Here is a 16,466-nt window from a genome sequence, read left to right as displayed (position 1 = left end):
TGTTCCCTCCAGGTGAGTTCCAGTGTACGTGTGCCAATTCCTCAGGGAAAGCCTCAATCCTGGTAGGTCCTCAAGAGGGACGAAGCCCTACAGAGGGGTCGGGGCTTAAGGGGATGCACTTCCCACATGTGAAAAGCTTCAATATTATAAGGTGCCTCCGCCTGGCTGGACTCTTCCTGCTCCACTCCCCTTGGCACGGAAGGCTGTGCCCGCTGAGTTTTAACTACTCTAGGATTTTAACCTCTGTTTTTAATCTTCCAACCACTTTTAGGGAGAGGAGAAAAAAACATGGGCTCCCTGCAAATCCCACTGAAGGAGATGAAGGGGGAGGGGGTGCTAACAGTGGGACTGAAGATAAAGAGTGAAGTAAGCACGGTCTATGGCCCCGCCCTCGCAACTCAGGCAAGAGGCGGATCCATTCTCAACAGGCCCGAGAAAGCAGCACATCAGTCTCAGCAAACCAAGAACGATTTGGTCTTGTTCTGAGACCAGCGGCTGCAACTTTCTCTGGAGCTCTTACAGAGGTTGCCGGAAGGTTGCCTTTTTTCTCTCAAGATCCCAGGAGTCCATAACGAGCATGATCTCAAGCTCAGGCCTCTGCCCAGCCTGGGCCAGAGGAAGGTGGGGCCCCTCTCCGAGGCCCTTTCCCAGCTCAGCGCAGCCTCAACAAACATCTGCTCAGCAGGACCTGGCTCTAATACTGCCTCAAAGTCAGATTTAATGTGACTACATAGCACAGGGAGATCAGCTCGGTGTTCTGTGACCACCTAGAGGGGTGGGATAGGGAGGGTGGGAGGGAGACGCAAGAGGGAGGAGATATGGGGATATATGTATATGTATGGCTGATTCACTTTGTTATAAAGCAGAAACTAACACACCATTGTAAAGCAATTATACTCCAATAAAGATGTTTAAAAAAATAATAAATAAATAAACTAAAAAAAAATTTAATGTGACTAGTTCAACGAATACCACTGGGCACTTCTGGAAAAATGCAGACTTCCAAGGATGAATCCCAACTGCATTTGTACCGTTTGCTCTAGGGACAACCTATCTTCTGGAGAGTCAAGTTCTCTTGGAGAGGACGCCTTGCGTTTGCAAACATCACCCATGAAACTGATGAATTTCAGCAGGGCTACTTCCCCGTAGGAGACAGTCCATGAATCAGGGCTGGTCTTACAAACCTAGCCGAGCCTGTCACATCAAACCAGGAGATTTAAATCTTAGCCTCACACTGAGAACTTGAGTTCTTTTTTCTGTGAAGAGGGACCTTTGGCTGAGGCTTCGGCATCGTGGGATGACCTCCCCTCCTTTAGAAGCTGACCCCGGTTGAGAAATGTTATCATGTGTGAGGAATGTAGTGCCAGGATTAGTGACTCGACACGACACTCCTGGAAAATGTGGCAGCTTTGTTATGTCCCTTTGCAGACGAGGAAAAGAAAGCAGAGAGAAACAAGCACGTCAAACAAACCAGTGACAGGGACAGAACTCCGATCCCAATTGTGATCAGGGAGGCTGTGGGTGAATTTCTGACCTTCGGCTGCCCTACCCACTTTCAGCCTCTAGGTCTCCAAGCTGGTGTGGCTACGGCAGGAGGGAAAGACATTCAGGATACAACCTTCAGCCAGCCCTGTCAATGTAGGGCTCAGCGCTGCGTACACCTCTCTTCTGCCATTCCAGGGAGCCTCTGGAAAGTCAGACATGCAGAATCCAAACGGCATGGCATTCCAGACCAACCTAGTCCCTACCATTGAGCGTGGAACTGCACTGGCTCCAGAGAGTCGAGACAACACGATCTAGCAGGCTTTCCCATTTCTATTTCCTGTGATTCTGCAGGGTGTTCAAGGTTAAGCAAATAAATGGGCCTGGCAGAAAGAGAAGGAAAAGGCCCTACCTGTTCCACCCGGCAGAGTTTGTCCACGGTGCCTTGGTAATGCTTCATGCAGTCCTCGGCAAGGTGCAGGTGGGTCGAATACTAGGACAAAGCAGAGAGCGTGTGGTCAAGGAATCACTCGCTGATTTGCGCAGCATCTACTAAGCACGGGCTATGTATTGACACAGGGCTAGGCACCAAGGCGTCTCCAGCCTCATAAAGGAGATGAAATATGCATTCAAGCAGGTTCACAGACACCGCTGGGTAGAGAATTGTGTGTGTCGGGAAGAGGGAGAGACCACCTTCTACAAGAGTCAAGAGGAAGGAGAAATCCTTTATGGGGGTGGTGTGGTGTGATGGTTTCACAGGCATCCACAAATCCTTTCATACTCCTCCCTCCAGCAGGTGGCGCTCAATCCCCCTTGCCTTCGTGTGGATTTAGTGAGTGACTCGCTTCTAAGGCGGAAGCGATGTGTGACTCCCAGATCATTGTGACTTCCTCCGAGCTCTCTCTCTCTCAGGCCCATAGGGTAAGGAATTGCAAGGATACAGAGAGAAAAAGATGAAAAGGAGAAAAGAAAATCATGGGAAATAACCTGTCTATCCCAACGTTTCATTTTTTTCTAATAAAAATTGAAGATGACTAAAAACCTGTGGATTTCTATGAATTAGCAAGGGTAGAGGAGCCTTTTTGCAGCTGTTTATACTCACTATGCGAATGGATCATTTTGGATCGTCATACCTTGCTGAGCTCTTTCTGGTACTGGGGCATTTTCTTCAGCATCTGGGACAGGTCCCGCATGGTGGTCTATGGGAAGAGGGAAGCACATGGTCTCACTCCAATGGCCCTGAGCTAAGAGGGTGGGCAAGGAGGGTGGGCACAGGACAGGACAGTAGCCAGCACCGGACTCCCAAGTGTACACTCTGTGACCCCCCCCCCCAAGTGCATCTGTTAAACACAAGATCACGTATGTTTAGATTTCCACCTCTCTGGCTCAAAAAATTATTGATTCAAATACCGTGACTGTCTTATAGCTGGGGAACTGACCTCTGAAACCTAGCAATTATGTTTTATTTACTGGACTAGAAAGTTACTGAGAGCATAATGCTTGCCAGCAAAGAACAGTTTTTCCTCTGCATGCTGCTCTTCTGCGTGCTCAGCTCAAGCAGTCATGGAATCAATTCACATTTCATCCCCGCAGAAAGGCTGTAGTTGTGTAGACAGGTAGGAAGTAGGGAGAAGGGGGGAGAAGGCTGGAATCTGCATCCTGACAGGTGGAAGGGCTCTGCTGACTTTCTAATTGGGTGACCCACCTAATCCCACTCATGTACCTAAAAGAAATTTATCGAATGACTGCTACATACCAGGCACTTTTAGGTGCTGGAGATACAAGGACAAAAAGAGAATTTCTGCCTTCATGGAGCTAACACTGAGCAGAGGAGCCATTCTAAGTGAGTGGATTAGCACCCTTGGAGGGAATCATGAATGTGGGCGCAGAGCAGAGACACCTCCCTAGTCTTGGCTCAGAGAAAACGATGCCTGAGCCAAAGGAAAGGGACCTCATAAGGCAAGGCCGAGGCAAGGAACACAGGCATGGCTTGAGCAAGGCGATGGGGGCAAGGAGGAGGGAGGCAGAGATGAGAGTCTGTGGGGCCCGATGACCTGGGCGCTGTAAGGCGTGTCCACGGTGGGGCTTGATTCTACTGGGATCAGGAAATCGCCTAATGATCCTAAGCCAGGGAGCAACACAGTCAGAGCGGCATTTCTCCTAAGAAGAGTAAAACACCTCTGATAAACAGTCAGGAGGAGGAGAGGTCCAGGTGAATTAGGATATAAATTCTAATGCTACCACAAGCTAAAAAAGGTTTTAGCAAGTTCTTCTGGCTTAAAGTGAACCATGATCCAAAACAGTAAACACTAACTTGGTAACAAGGAGAAGCTCTCTATAAATATCAAAAGGCGGGGGGTTCAGATCTCAATTTTGAATACAGAAATAAGACAAAATGGTAGAGATGAAAAGAGGACCATGACCCTCTCAGCCCCCAACTCACTAGCCCCGTGCTGAGGAGGCATCTTCCCCGCCCCCAGAGAGAAAGCAGGGGTTTCGGCTTTCTCTGGAGCACTGGAGCATGAGTCCGGGTTTACCTTCTCTCCAGTATTCATTCTCTTGCTGGAAGAAAAATCCTTCAGAGAACGGGTGACTTCCCTGGAAGACAGAAGGACGCAGCTAAGCTTCAACGCGGCACCAAGTGTCTCTATATGATGCTATAGGAGTCATGCAAGATTCCTCCTTTAGGAATATGTGGCGGCTTTTCTTGCCCGTAATGCATACATCTAAAGTGATTTTCTAAGAGGAAAGACAGATACATCATTTTCCTAATACCCTAAGCCAGGGGTCTCCATAGTGGAGTGTGCGAGACAATTTGAGAGCAGAAAAGAAAATGTTAGGACATCTATTTATATAATTTTACTTCATCCTTTTCAAATTTATGTTTTTTGTATATGCTATAAAATATGCATATTAGTACAATAAAGCATATATTTAATGCATGAATAAATTATATACTGGCAATGTGAATTAACATTTAACAACAGAACTATCCCAGGCTGAAATAGTTTCTCACTCTTCTTTGTGAATTTCCTGCCGGATAGCACCAACTCAGTGTAGCAGAATCTGTCTTTCTGCAAAAGCAGGCTTGTTATCTACAGTTTAAAGGTCTTATTAAAAACTTCCCAGTGTCAGACACATTTTGAAACACTTTCAGAGCAAGGTACTGGTTTAGCACATGTATCAGTAAATACATCAACACTTGCTCAGAAATTTTAGGTATGACAACAGGGAGGAAGGGGACACACCAGCTATATAAACGAAAACTGAACTGTATGTAGTGGAGTCTGGATCCTTCAACAGAATAAACTGGCTTCAAGTGTTTAGTGTCTATAAAGCATCTTACTGAGAGAGCTACAAATGCTTTCTAAAAATCCTAAAAGCAACCCTAACACAGAATGGATTTTCTAACTTCATGAAGTCGGTGTAGCCTGAGCTCAGATATCAGAAGGGGTTCATCATCACTGGTTAGCACGTTGGCGACTTAGCAGAAGCAACGAATTCATGCACTGGTGAGCTCTGGTCAAGCTGCCCAGAGAACGCACACCGGCAACTGGCAACTGTGATTGCCCGTGTCGGTGGGGTGAGCTCTGGAGCCTGGGGCAGGGCTGGCCAAGGCTAGGGGAAGGGCGCAGGGTGGGCTCTTACTGGGACACCTCCGCAATGTGCTTGTGGCGTAGCGCTATCCAGAGGTCGTCATCCTCGTCCAGGAGCACTTCCTTCACCCTCGCCTCTCCGATGCCGCTCGTCTCATACCTGGAGAGGAGACATCCCACAAAATTCATCCAATCCCCCTGGTTTAAAACAGACAGATGGGGCTTCCCTGGTGGTGCAGTGGATAAGAATCCGCCTGCCAGTGCAGGGGACACGGGTTCGAGCCCTGGTCCGGGAAGATCCCACATGCCGTGGAGCAACTAAGCTCGTGAGCCACAACTACTGAGCCTGCGCTCTAGAGCCCGCACGCCACAACAACTGAGCTCGTGAGCCACAACTACTGAAACCCGAGCCCCTGGAGCCTGCGCTCCGCAACAAGAGAAGCCACCACAGTGAGAAGCCTGCGCACCGCAACGAAGAGTAGCCCCCGCTCGCCGCAACTAGAGAAAGCCCGTGCACAGCAACAAAGATGCAACACAGCCAAAAATAAATAAAATAAAATAAATTAATTAAAAAAAAAAAGTAGAACTCCTCCTTGTGGAAGGAGCAGAAAAAAACCCAAACAAACAACAAAAAATAACAGCCAGATGTTCACACGAATCTTTCTGAACATCAAGCAAGCACCCCAACCATCTGATGTGTCACTATCTGTGTCAGGTCTGCTGCATCTAAAAAGGCTAACGATTTCTTAGGCAGAGAGAGACCCAAAGGTCTAATCAAAGTCAACTGACTTGAGGTCCTGGTTTAAAACCCCCAGGGTCAGTTGATATGAGCTCCATCAGAGCCACCTGGCTCAGGTGTGAAGTCAGGTTATAGGTGGGTTCAGAGGTACTTGAAAGGGAAAGGCGAGGATCACACTTGTTCCTGGTTGGAAACGGCCTGGGACACCATCCTCAAATGTGTGGGACCTAAACAGCATTCTGCAGCTGCCTGCAACTGGCCCTCAGCAAATTTTCACATGTGAAATCATGAACATCTAAAGGAAAGCAAGAATTACAGGTACCAAAGGGGAAAAGCTGAGATTCAGTCATATTTTTAGAACCTTCATTTTGAAACAACTATCTTTACGGTTAATGTTATAAAATAAAGGACATAGAAAGAAAAATAAGTTTTTACAGATTGAGTTTCTGATGATTGCTGCCAAGAAAAATGTTGTTTATAATGAAGCAAACTGCAAATAAAATTCAGTAGGAAACTCCTGTTGATATATTTTATCATCATATTTCATGATCTGTAGTTAAGAAGTTTCAACTCTGAATAAGATATGCTCTTACACACACAAGTCAGCATATTAACACACCCAAGCCAGCTATGAACTGAGGTGACGTGAGCTGTGAAATAAAGATCTAAAGTTCTTGTTCTCTTTGAAAGGGGCAGGAGTTTCTGGCTGGTGGTGCAGCTGGACTTTGGGAACTCACAGAAAAGCTTGCGGGCTTATTAGCAAGACTGTATCAATGCACCGGATTTTCCTAGGATTAACAACATCCTTTTTCTTAAATTAGAGGTGTGTTTGGTTCATTTGCAAAGCTGCAGTCACACCGGGTCTATGTACTTACTTGTATACATCATTTTCAATAGGCAGCAGGTCGTAACTCATAGCCTGAAAAGTCAATTCATGAAGGACGGGGGAACTGGGGTCGAAACCGCGGTCCAGGATCAGGAGCTGCGAGCGTGCCTTGTCTGGGCCCTGAAGGAAGGACACAGGGAATGGTTTCATGAGCCGCCCCATACAACTCCCACTTCTCCAACTAGCATAGCTACCCCTCCTGTAAAAAGTGGCAGCAGGATGTAAACTCTGACTCAAACAGCACTAAGTCCATTTACTGCTGGACAAGGACACCAGCACACACCATGTGAGAATCCAGTGTGTCTATTTCATAACAAGGGCCCTTTGATGCAGACCAAAACTGTGGCTGGGGTCTAAAGTGAGCTTACGAAGGGGAACACCACCTAGGTTCAGCTATAAAAAGGGTGACCCATCATCCAGCCGGCTTGGGACTAAGGGGGTCCCCAGAACCTGGGGCTGTCAGTTTTTAAATCAAGATAGTGATGGGATAGTTCTGTGTCTTGATCGCAGTGGTGGTTACATGTATCTACACATGTGATAAAATTGCACGGAACTGTGCACGCACGTGCGCGTGCACACACACACCCGAGCACGTGTACTAACTAGTGAAATCTGAATAAGGTCTGGAGATTGTAGCAATGTCAATTTTCTGGTTTTGATACTGCTCCACTGAGGGGGGTCCCAGGAGGCAGGGCTGTCGGTGCTAACACTGGGAAAGTCCCAGGAAACAGAAACAAGTTGGTAGCTCAGCTACACTGAACACAATCTGTATCGCCTGCCCAAGGGCTTGCGCTGGAGCTCACTGCGCAGGAACAAGGGCGCTCACACACGCTCTGTGAGCAAAGGAAGCCAGCTGTGCCCAGGCTGCCACACGGACACTGTGGTCGCCTGGTGAGAGAAGCACATGGGCCAAGTAAGACTTACCTCCCCCATTGTCGGGTCATCGGCTTTGTACGCGTCGAGCTTGTCCTGGATTAGCTGAGCCAGCAAAGCATTGTCCTTGTATTCCCTGACAAAGGAGGAGGGACAGAGGGTGAACGGCCCTGCCCCAATCGATGACACTGTCTGCCCTCAGGGAGGAAGGCAGGACAGTGCGGGAGGGTCAAGGGAGACACAAGCTTCATCTGTATTGTTCTTTTACAATGAGAATATACTCACATTAGATGTATAATTTAAAAGGACAAATAAAAAACTTAGCTCGGTGCCTGGAACATAAATGATTTTCTAGTTTCCTTTAAAAAAACCAAACTATCCAAATGGAAACAGAGGTAGTATTTCCAAGCAGCTCCAGATAAACAACCACACTTCAGCAGAGGGTCCTAACCATCCATCCTTTTCCCATGATCAGGCTGTCTGAGTCTGACCCACCTGACTCTCACTTCCCTCAATTCAAATTCCCTTGGACCCTGTTTTGTTTCGTTGGAAGTGACATTTCTGCCAGCAGAGCCGGAAAGACACAAGTGAGAACCTGTGGACCTTCCGCCTTGTCTGAGCCGGGTGGCACTTCTTGGGCTCCTCCTGGCGATGTTTATCCTGTGGCTGCTGCCTGCCACCCGGCCACGCTCAGCGCAAAAGCAGCTCTGCTCCCAGCCCTATCCCTCCAACGAGTGAACCCCAAGACCCCATTTCTTATCTTCCACCAGGCTTCTGTCGGGGAGGACGCTAATGGAGGGGGGCGTTGTCCCACGGGTGCACGTCCCTGCGGACAGTGAGGTGATGAGGATCCTTGCACTTCCTGCTCAGACCCTCCGCTCCTCCTGCTGTGCCCCCCGCCCTTCTGCTTCTCCTCGTGGGGCTGTGACTCCCACTCATGCTCCCAGCTTCGCACTCCCACACCACTGCGTTCACTCCCCGTGCCAATCCCCCAGAGGCTACCCAGTGATAACCACTGAAGGGCATGATCCCAAACTTGGCATCCAAGGCCTCCAGAAATGGCTTCACCTCGCCCCACTGCCCACACATACACCGCGCTAGACTACCACCCCTCCCCCAGCTCGCCCTTTGTTGTCCAACGTCATGCTTCTGCTCATCCCAACAAAATGGCCCCGGCTCCTCATCGGTCTACTGAGATCTGAACCTGGCCTCCGGGACTGGGCTCAGATGCCGCCTCTGCTCTGAAGCTGTGCTTGCTCCTCTCAGCTCAAAGGGCCCTCTCCCTGCTCTGGATGCCCAAGCCTGTGGCCTGCACTGTCCTAAGGCACTGGTCTCGCAGGCCTACATAGTAGGTGTGCACATCCTACCTGCCCTCCCAGATCAGGGGTTTCTAAGGGCAGGGGCTGTGTCTTCAGGTTAAGTCCGCCTGCCTAGCACTTAGCACACAGCAGGTAAGTGATAAGTGAATGACCTTATCAAATCTGAGAAATGTGTCCTTTGGAGAATTATTCTCCTTGTATTTTATCTTACTCTGAAACATCTTTTGCAAGGTGGGTATTTGATTTTTAAGGTTAGGAAGAGATGAAAAATTGTAGGAAACCTGGATTGTAGTTACAGGGGGTTCACATTTAGTTATTCACTGACTGAATATATGTATTTCATGCCCTTTTCTGTATGTATTGGTATATTCCACAATAAAATTTAGAAAAGAGCAAAAACACTGTTAAATAATTATAAATGGAGACACTCAAATCTTGACCCTCTGGAGACAACTGCCAGAGGAATGGCAAGGCCAGAGGAAGTTCTTGCTCGGGGACACGCTGGGGGGGCCACCGAAGGCAGACTGGGGCGCAGCCTTACCCCCGATACCGCACGGCTGGGTACTCCTTCAGGGTGGCGCACAGAGTTGCGATCTGCTCCGCCAGGCGCTCCAGGATCGGATTCTTCATCTGAGCCTTGTGGGGACTGTAGAAGCTTTGGAAAGAGTCAGCAGAGTCCAAGGAATACACCTGAGATGGGGAAGAAATACATATATTTCCAGAACGGTGAACTGTCATATGCATCCAGAATGGTGAACCGTCAGAGTTTTTTTCCAAGCTGGTAGTGAGGCTGGGTGTCTCAGATTTTCATTTCTTCTACAAACACGGCTTGAGTGTCTGCTGAGTGCCAGGCACTGTGCTAACCACTTGGAACTGTTAGTGACCAAACCATGACTGCCCTCAAGGAGCGTGCAATCTTGCAGGAAGAGGCAGACAACAAACATAATGAAAAGTAAATTTTATGGTATTTGAGAAATGGGTACGTGTATGAGAACATAAGAAGCAGGGAAAGAATGCCCACAGGATGTACAGGGAGGACACGAGCCTCCTTGAGGAGGGGATGTTTTGAGCCAGGGCTTGAAGGAGGTGCAGGGTTTCTGCCCAGCAGGGGGCTCCCTGAGGGACCGGCTGGTGCCAAGGCCCTGAGGCAGGCATGTGCCTGCGTCTGATGAACAGCGAGGAGCCCAGGAGGAGAGCAGGGGGGTAGGTCTTGGCGCACCACACGGGCCGTTGCATTGTAAGTTTAAATAAGTAAGGGACAGGCTAGAAATTGTGCTGTGACTGTAGCAAATAAAGGAGCTCTGTATGGATTTAATAATTTCCTATCCTCATAGTATGTTCTAAGTATTTTTCTTTTTCTTTTTTTTTTTTTTGGAGGGTTCTAGAAGACTAAACTTCCCTCTTAAACTACGAGGCTACCAGCTATCAGTATTCTCTCAGAATCTCTATGAGATAAACTACCGTGATCTGGAAAACCTGAGGTTTTAAAAAAAGGTTATTACGTTTCAAAAATATATGAAATATAATATGGTTGAGTATGCTAAAGTTGGATTTTGTTCAATCCAAGTGGTGACAGGGCTCACACAGAGGAAAAAAATTCCTGTGCTCAAGCTGAGATTAAGCTTTAGGCCAGGTAAGAGGGCAAAGAGACTGTCTTTTTAAAATATTCACACTCTATTTTTTCCATCTCTTCTTACCGAAGAATTGGTCACTCTCTGGCGTCTAGAAGCTGATCTATAAAGACCCGAAATGCCGCAATCATCTCTTACCTCTACAAAATGCACAGAAGTTGTGTTATTTTTTGTTTCTTTGCAAGGAGGAGGCATTTTAACAAATCTTAAAATACTAAGGTAAAAATTTTGTATGTTCTCTCATGATCAGCTTCACCTTTACTGGTTTAACGACTTTGTTTTTTTCCAAGAGGAGAGGTTTTGGCACTTGAAGCGTTAACAGCTCATGATGAAGGCTACCATCTGTTCCTTCGGCACATGACAAGCTGAGGTTATCTCTACATAAAAACAGTCTCCTTTGCAGCAAACGGGTGTTGTCTGATCCCTTCCCCTCCCCTTCTCCCAAGCTCTTTCTGGATTGGCTACTTTTTGCTTATTCAAGGAGTCAGCCAATAGGCGTGAACAATGTGAGTGAGGATAAAATGAACACTAAGAAGGGCAGGATGGCTGCAGAAAGTCAGAAATAACTGGAGACTAACACGAGGGCATCTTGGGCAGACCCCTAAGGACTACTGTTGCCATTACGTAAACGTCCACTCACAACACGTCATTCAGCAATCCCCTCCCCCACTCTCTTTATTGCACCCCTGCCCCACCCTCTCGCATGTGGCCAGAGTTCCTGAGAGAATAGCCAGGATGTGGATTTTCTATGCCCTCCCCCACGCCGCCTCACCTGGGATTCATATGGGAGAAATGCAATGTTGATTTCCGTCAGAGTTCTGATGACTTTGGCTGCTCGAGATTTTACCAGCTCGTTAAACAGGGCGTCTGGACAAGCTGCCAGAATGACAAAGACAGTAGGTTTTCCTGCTCATTTTCTGGTTCATTTCAACATTTGCACATATCCAGGGAATTCTTTATCTTATTAGGATTTTAAAAAGGTAAATAGAAAGTTCATCCTACCCTACAACCTACTACCTATAGGGTATAAAAGGAATAAAAGGAATACAAAACCACCTACAAGGCCCTCAATGTATAACAAAGAAACAAATGGCAATAAAGACTGAGATATTGAGAGCTAATAAAAACTATTTTCTGACATTAAGGAGAGGAAGAAAAAGAACCAAGAGAAATCAAGAAGGGATCAGGAAAAGGCCTGTAATATAAACAAACACCACACATCTGAGATACTTATGAAAAATAAGTAAAGAAAAATAAAATCGTTGGGAAATGTGATGCAGACATTTCCCCAGGCCCTCTAAGGAACTCAGCTGCACAGGAGTCCCACTTGGTGGGGGAACCACGATTTCTCATGACTCTTCTGGGCCAAACAAATAGTTTCAGGTCCCCAGAAATGTGTCATTCGTTTATTATTACTAATGCCATCTGCCTGCTTTCTTTGCCACCCGTCTTCAAAGAGTATAAAATTCTTCTTTGCAAGAACCTTCCCCCATCTGCTCAGTGGTGAGTTTTGTGGGGTTTTCCCCAGAGAGAACACAGGGTGAACTGTTATTATTGTGCACTCTGCACTAGGTTCCATGCACAAAACCTCCACAAAGCAAGAAAACACATTCTAGGACAATGATACAGTTGTACCTGATACAAATACCACCAGATCAGAGTGTCTTTGTAGTTGAAAAGTAGATGGAAACACACTGCAGTTTATAGTGATATCTGGAAGTCTATACAATGAAACACCAAGGCTGGCATTGGAAAATTCTTCTCAGCACTAAACATGCTAGACCTTAGAAGAGGAGCAATTTTTTTAATCAGGAAGGGACTGCAGGACCTAGTAGGTTTGTATTTGTGGGCATTTATTTTTATCTCTTATGCAATTTGTCTTCTGAAGAGAAAATAAAAGATCAGGACAAACGTGGGAACAACCCATTTCTTCCCTGTTGGCCTGGCTTGGTTGGGGTCAGTCTGGCTGTGCAGGAAGGCCGGGGCGGCAGCTGACAGCTGTACTCACAGTCAGTGAAGAAGACGTGTGCAGCCCGGTACTTGGCAGTTGGTGGGTCCTTAAAGTCGCTGATGAGAGAGTGGACAGACTGTGGAAAGGGAAAAAAAGGGAACTGGATCCGATTCTAGATGCAAATGGAACCTACATCTGAACGGAGTCAAATCCATGCTGGCTTCAAGCTACATGCGTAAAATAGCAAGGGATTTCTGATGTATAATTCTAACTTATGTTCGGCCATAACTGAGTTCTGAGGATTTAAGATTAGGATTGTTTCAGAGTTTAGATGAACAAAAGCCTCCCCAGCTCATTCCAAAACGACAGCGTCCATGCTTTGGAGCCACCATAACTTGGGTTCCTAAGAAGAAACCAACAAAAGAGGAAAGTGGTCAGAAACCTGCCAGGAGATTCATTGCGATGAAGTTCTGGCAATTTAGTTGCATCTGCAGAAACTCACGCATAAGCCAGTTTTCAAAAATGAAAAGAAAACATGAAAACTGGGGGGGAATTTCATTAAGACAATTAGCAACCAAAAGCAAGAAGGTGGGCCTTGCTTGGCTACTGATTTGAACCAACCCCCCAAAATGATAAGACAGGTAAATTTGAACCCTAACTGGATATTGATGAAATAAATCTGGGAATTCCTTGGTGGTCCAGTGGTTAGGACTCCAAGCTCCCACTGCAGGGGACCCAGGTTCAAACGCTGGTCGGGGGAACTAAGATCCTGCAAGCCGCGTGGCGAGGCCAAAAAAAAAAAAAAAATCTGAAAGCATAAAATACCCAAGTTCTGGAGGCGGATCACTAGATAAAGTGATCTCCTACCTAGAAAGCAAACACAAGGGTGAATCGAGATGGGTCCAGCCTGGCTTTTGGCAGAAAGTTTAATGAATATACTCTTCACTCCTCACCACACCCCACCTTCCCCGTTGGTGGATTGCACGCTTAAACAGAGCAGGGTGTTAAATGCGTGCTTAACCCAGAACCATCAGACATGGTGCCACACAGACACCAAGCCAGCGCGTGTAACCTCAGCCAAAGCTCTTCTGGGCAGGGCTTACCTTCTCAGAGGGAGTGATGAGATACACAGCTTCCAGGCTGGGGAGCGGCTCTCGGCGCTTGTTGATGTCTTCCACAACTAGACAACAAAACAGCGGCCCATGGTAAATAAGAAAACAGAACTGGTGATCATAAAACTAGAAGCCATAGAGAGAGGCCACCTTCAGACTGGCACAATAAAAATCTACAGTGGGGGGGAGGAAAGACTCAATGCCCCTTCCCCAGATTTACCACGTTCCTCTGTCTCACGAGGCTCAGGTGGTAGAAAACCTGAAACCTTATCACACTAAATACTTCCTATTTCTCATTTCAGTTTAAGTAAATTCCTTGATCTAGTCTTTTGCCTCTTCCTTCAGTTTTTTCTCATCTGTCCTAGATAATCCCAATTCCTTTAGAATTTCCATGTTGGGTTGGTTTTTCAACAATTAGATCGTTTTATCATTTTCCTTTGTATATCAAATGAAGACATTCCAAACATACCTGCTGTATAATACTGTTCCTCGCAATAGTTCAAAGACTAAACATCAAATTTTGTTAAAGCAAACCGTGGGTGTTTGGTTTGCTGGTTTCTTTTACAGTATGTCAGCTACTTCATCTGCTGGGGAAAGAAGACCTAAGTCATCATCTCTCTAGTCACCTGATAAAGCTTAGGATGCATCACCTACGCTACACTGTCCTCTGGTACAGAGCGAGCAGGAAATCGTACAGTGCCATTCTTCCTATGCAGGTGATGTAAACAAATAAAAGCATCCCTTTAGAAGTATCCCTTGTAACATTTACAAAGACTTTTCACCCCAAACAATGTTCAAATTAATACCAAAATCTCTCAACCATCTACTTTATCAGGGGTTGTAGATGTTTGAATTTCATAGGCTAGTAATACTTCCCCCCCCAAATATTTGGGGGTGGTTAACACAGGCTTGCTGGCTTTTAAATTTTGCCAAGTAAGGACATTTAAAAAAAACTTCTAGGATAGGGAAGAGTCTGTGGGCAGGAGGGGAGAGCTGAACCCTCATCTACCACAGGAAGTCAACAGATAATGTCTAACATGATGAATCAAGAGATAATCCTATAAGCACTTATTTAGAAATATCAAAAAGATAACCAGAAGAAAGAGCAGAGTAGCTGTCTCTGGGGTGATGGATCCTAGGGGATGGGGGAGGAAGAAGGAGGGCAGGACGGTGCTGCTTCTTTGTTAGAAGCTTATTAGCTACATTTGGCTTTTCTCCTATATTTGCATTTTTTGCCTTGATAGAGGAAAAAAAAAGTTTTAAAAATTCAGTGAGGAAAATAACTTTGAAGCTCAAAACAGGGGCAAGTCTGGTCTTGGATAACTGAATGACGTAAAGTCACACCAAAAATGATGTACTCCTATTTACAGGACTACGCTTTTGGTGATAGATAAACTAGATTTGGAAATATGTTTATATTTTATTTTAATTTCTTTTTTTTGTCCTCTATTTTATCTTAAAAAAATTTTTTTTGCGGAAATGTATTTTTAAAAATGATGAAGTCACCAACCTTTACATTACATTCATCTAGCTTAATGAAAACCTCAAGCCTCCTTGTTCTCCCTCCCGTGATTGTGGTATGGTAGTAATTTCGACAAAGACCAGCAGTCGTCTGTGGGCCACATACCATATAAAAGTTCTCTCCAGGGGAAAAAACTGGGAGCTGCATTGCAACAGGTATGTTCCACCCAAAGTTTTTTAGGAGGAAAAACAAAGGTTAAACTTCCTTGTTTGAAATAATACATCAAAATAGACAGCTTTTCCATTAATGCTGTTTCACAGATCAAAATACAAGATCTCTCCTGAAAGGGGCTCCTAAGTAAGACTTGAGCTGCACACAAATGTGAAAAAGAGCTGGGGAGAGCAGCCAGGAGGTCTGTGTCCTAGTCTCAGGTGTGACACTGGCCAGTGACCTTGAGCAGGTGATTGAACTTATTTCAAAAACCTATTACTGTGAAATTCTAAAGCACATTCCAAAGAATGAATTAAACATAAATATACAAATAATTATAAAGCAAATGCTGCACAAGCACCACCCCAGTCAGGCAACAGAACCCATCAGCACTGCAGAAGTGCCCTCCTCCACCCTCCCTCATCACAATTTCCTCCCTTCCCCCCAAAGAGAACCACCATGGTGACATGAATGGTGATCACTTCTCTTTGTGGTTGTTTAAGACTCGCTTGTCCCTGCATTTCAAAGCAGTAGAGCTTAGCTCTGCCTGTTTTTGAACATTACGTAAATTAAGGCATATTGTTAAGGATGTACCTTGCTTCTTTTGCTCAACATTGTTTATCAGATTCATTTACATTTTGGAATGAGCCAGTAGTCAGAGTTCATTCCTCTTCTTTGCTATATGTCAATAGTATTCTGCTGTGTGACTATTCCACAATTTATTTTACCATTCTACTCCTGATGGATGTTTTGGTTGCTCCCACTTTGGGGCTACTATGAGTGACGCTCTGTGAGCATCCCGGGCGCACACACCTGGGTTACCTAGGACATACATCTAACTGCAGATGTGCTGGCTCATAGGATCTGCATGCCTCAACTCTCCTAGACTCTGCCAAATGTTTTTCAAAGTAGCTGTACCAACTGACACGTGTCAGATCAGAGTTCCATTTTTCTATATCCTGCCACTTGGCATTATCATATTTTAAATACTCCAATCTGAGTACATAGCAGTATCTCACTCTGGTTTTAATTGCATTCCCCTGACCACTACTGAGGGGGCCAATTTTTCACGTATTTATTGGCCATTTGGATTTCTCCCTTTGTTAAGTGCCTGTTTAATTCTTTTGTCCATTTTTTTCTATTGGGTGGCCTGCCTTTTTTTTTTTTTCTTGATTGAGCCTTCCTTTGGCATCCTTTCACAGATA

The 16,466-nt window shown here is 45.8% G+C and overlaps 1 protein-coding gene across 2 annotated transcripts in view; it reads right to left on the bottom strand.

The window, feature by feature from the left end:
• The window catches only part of STXBP1 (syntaxin binding protein 1), a 69,974-nt gene that overhangs the window by 16,985 nt on the left and 36,523 nt on the right, over positions 1-16,466 (bottom strand). For both annotated transcript variants that reach the window (XM_082402659.1, XM_082402660.1), the window contains exons 4-13: positions 13,581-13,657; positions 12,535-12,613; positions 11,299-11,402; positions 9,437-9,585; positions 7,628-7,712; positions 6,693-6,823; positions 5,131-5,238; positions 4,020-4,080; positions 2,616-2,681; positions 1,895-1,975 (exon numbers count right to left, since the gene is read on the bottom strand). In XM_082402659.1, the coding sequence (XP_082258785.1) occupies positions 1,895-1,975; positions 2,616-2,681; positions 4,020-4,080; positions 5,131-5,238; positions 6,693-6,823; positions 7,628-7,712; positions 9,437-9,585; positions 11,299-11,402; positions 12,535-12,613; positions 13,581-13,657 (941 nt within the window). The remainder of the gene's footprint in view (positions 1-1,894; positions 1,976-2,615; positions 2,682-4,019; positions 4,081-5,130; positions 5,239-6,692; positions 6,824-7,627; positions 7,713-9,436; positions 9,586-11,298; positions 11,403-12,534; positions 12,614-13,580; positions 13,658-16,466) is intronic.

This window comes from Balaenoptera borealis (assembly GCF_965194805.1).
Source record: "Balaenoptera borealis genome assembly, chromosome: 8".
NCBI classification, from domain to species: domain Eukaryota; kingdom Metazoa; phylum Chordata; class Mammalia; order Artiodactyla; family Balaenopteridae; genus Balaenoptera; species Balaenoptera borealis.
Note: the sequence above shows the minus strand (reverse complement) of the source record. Positions and strands in the feature narration are given on the sequence as shown.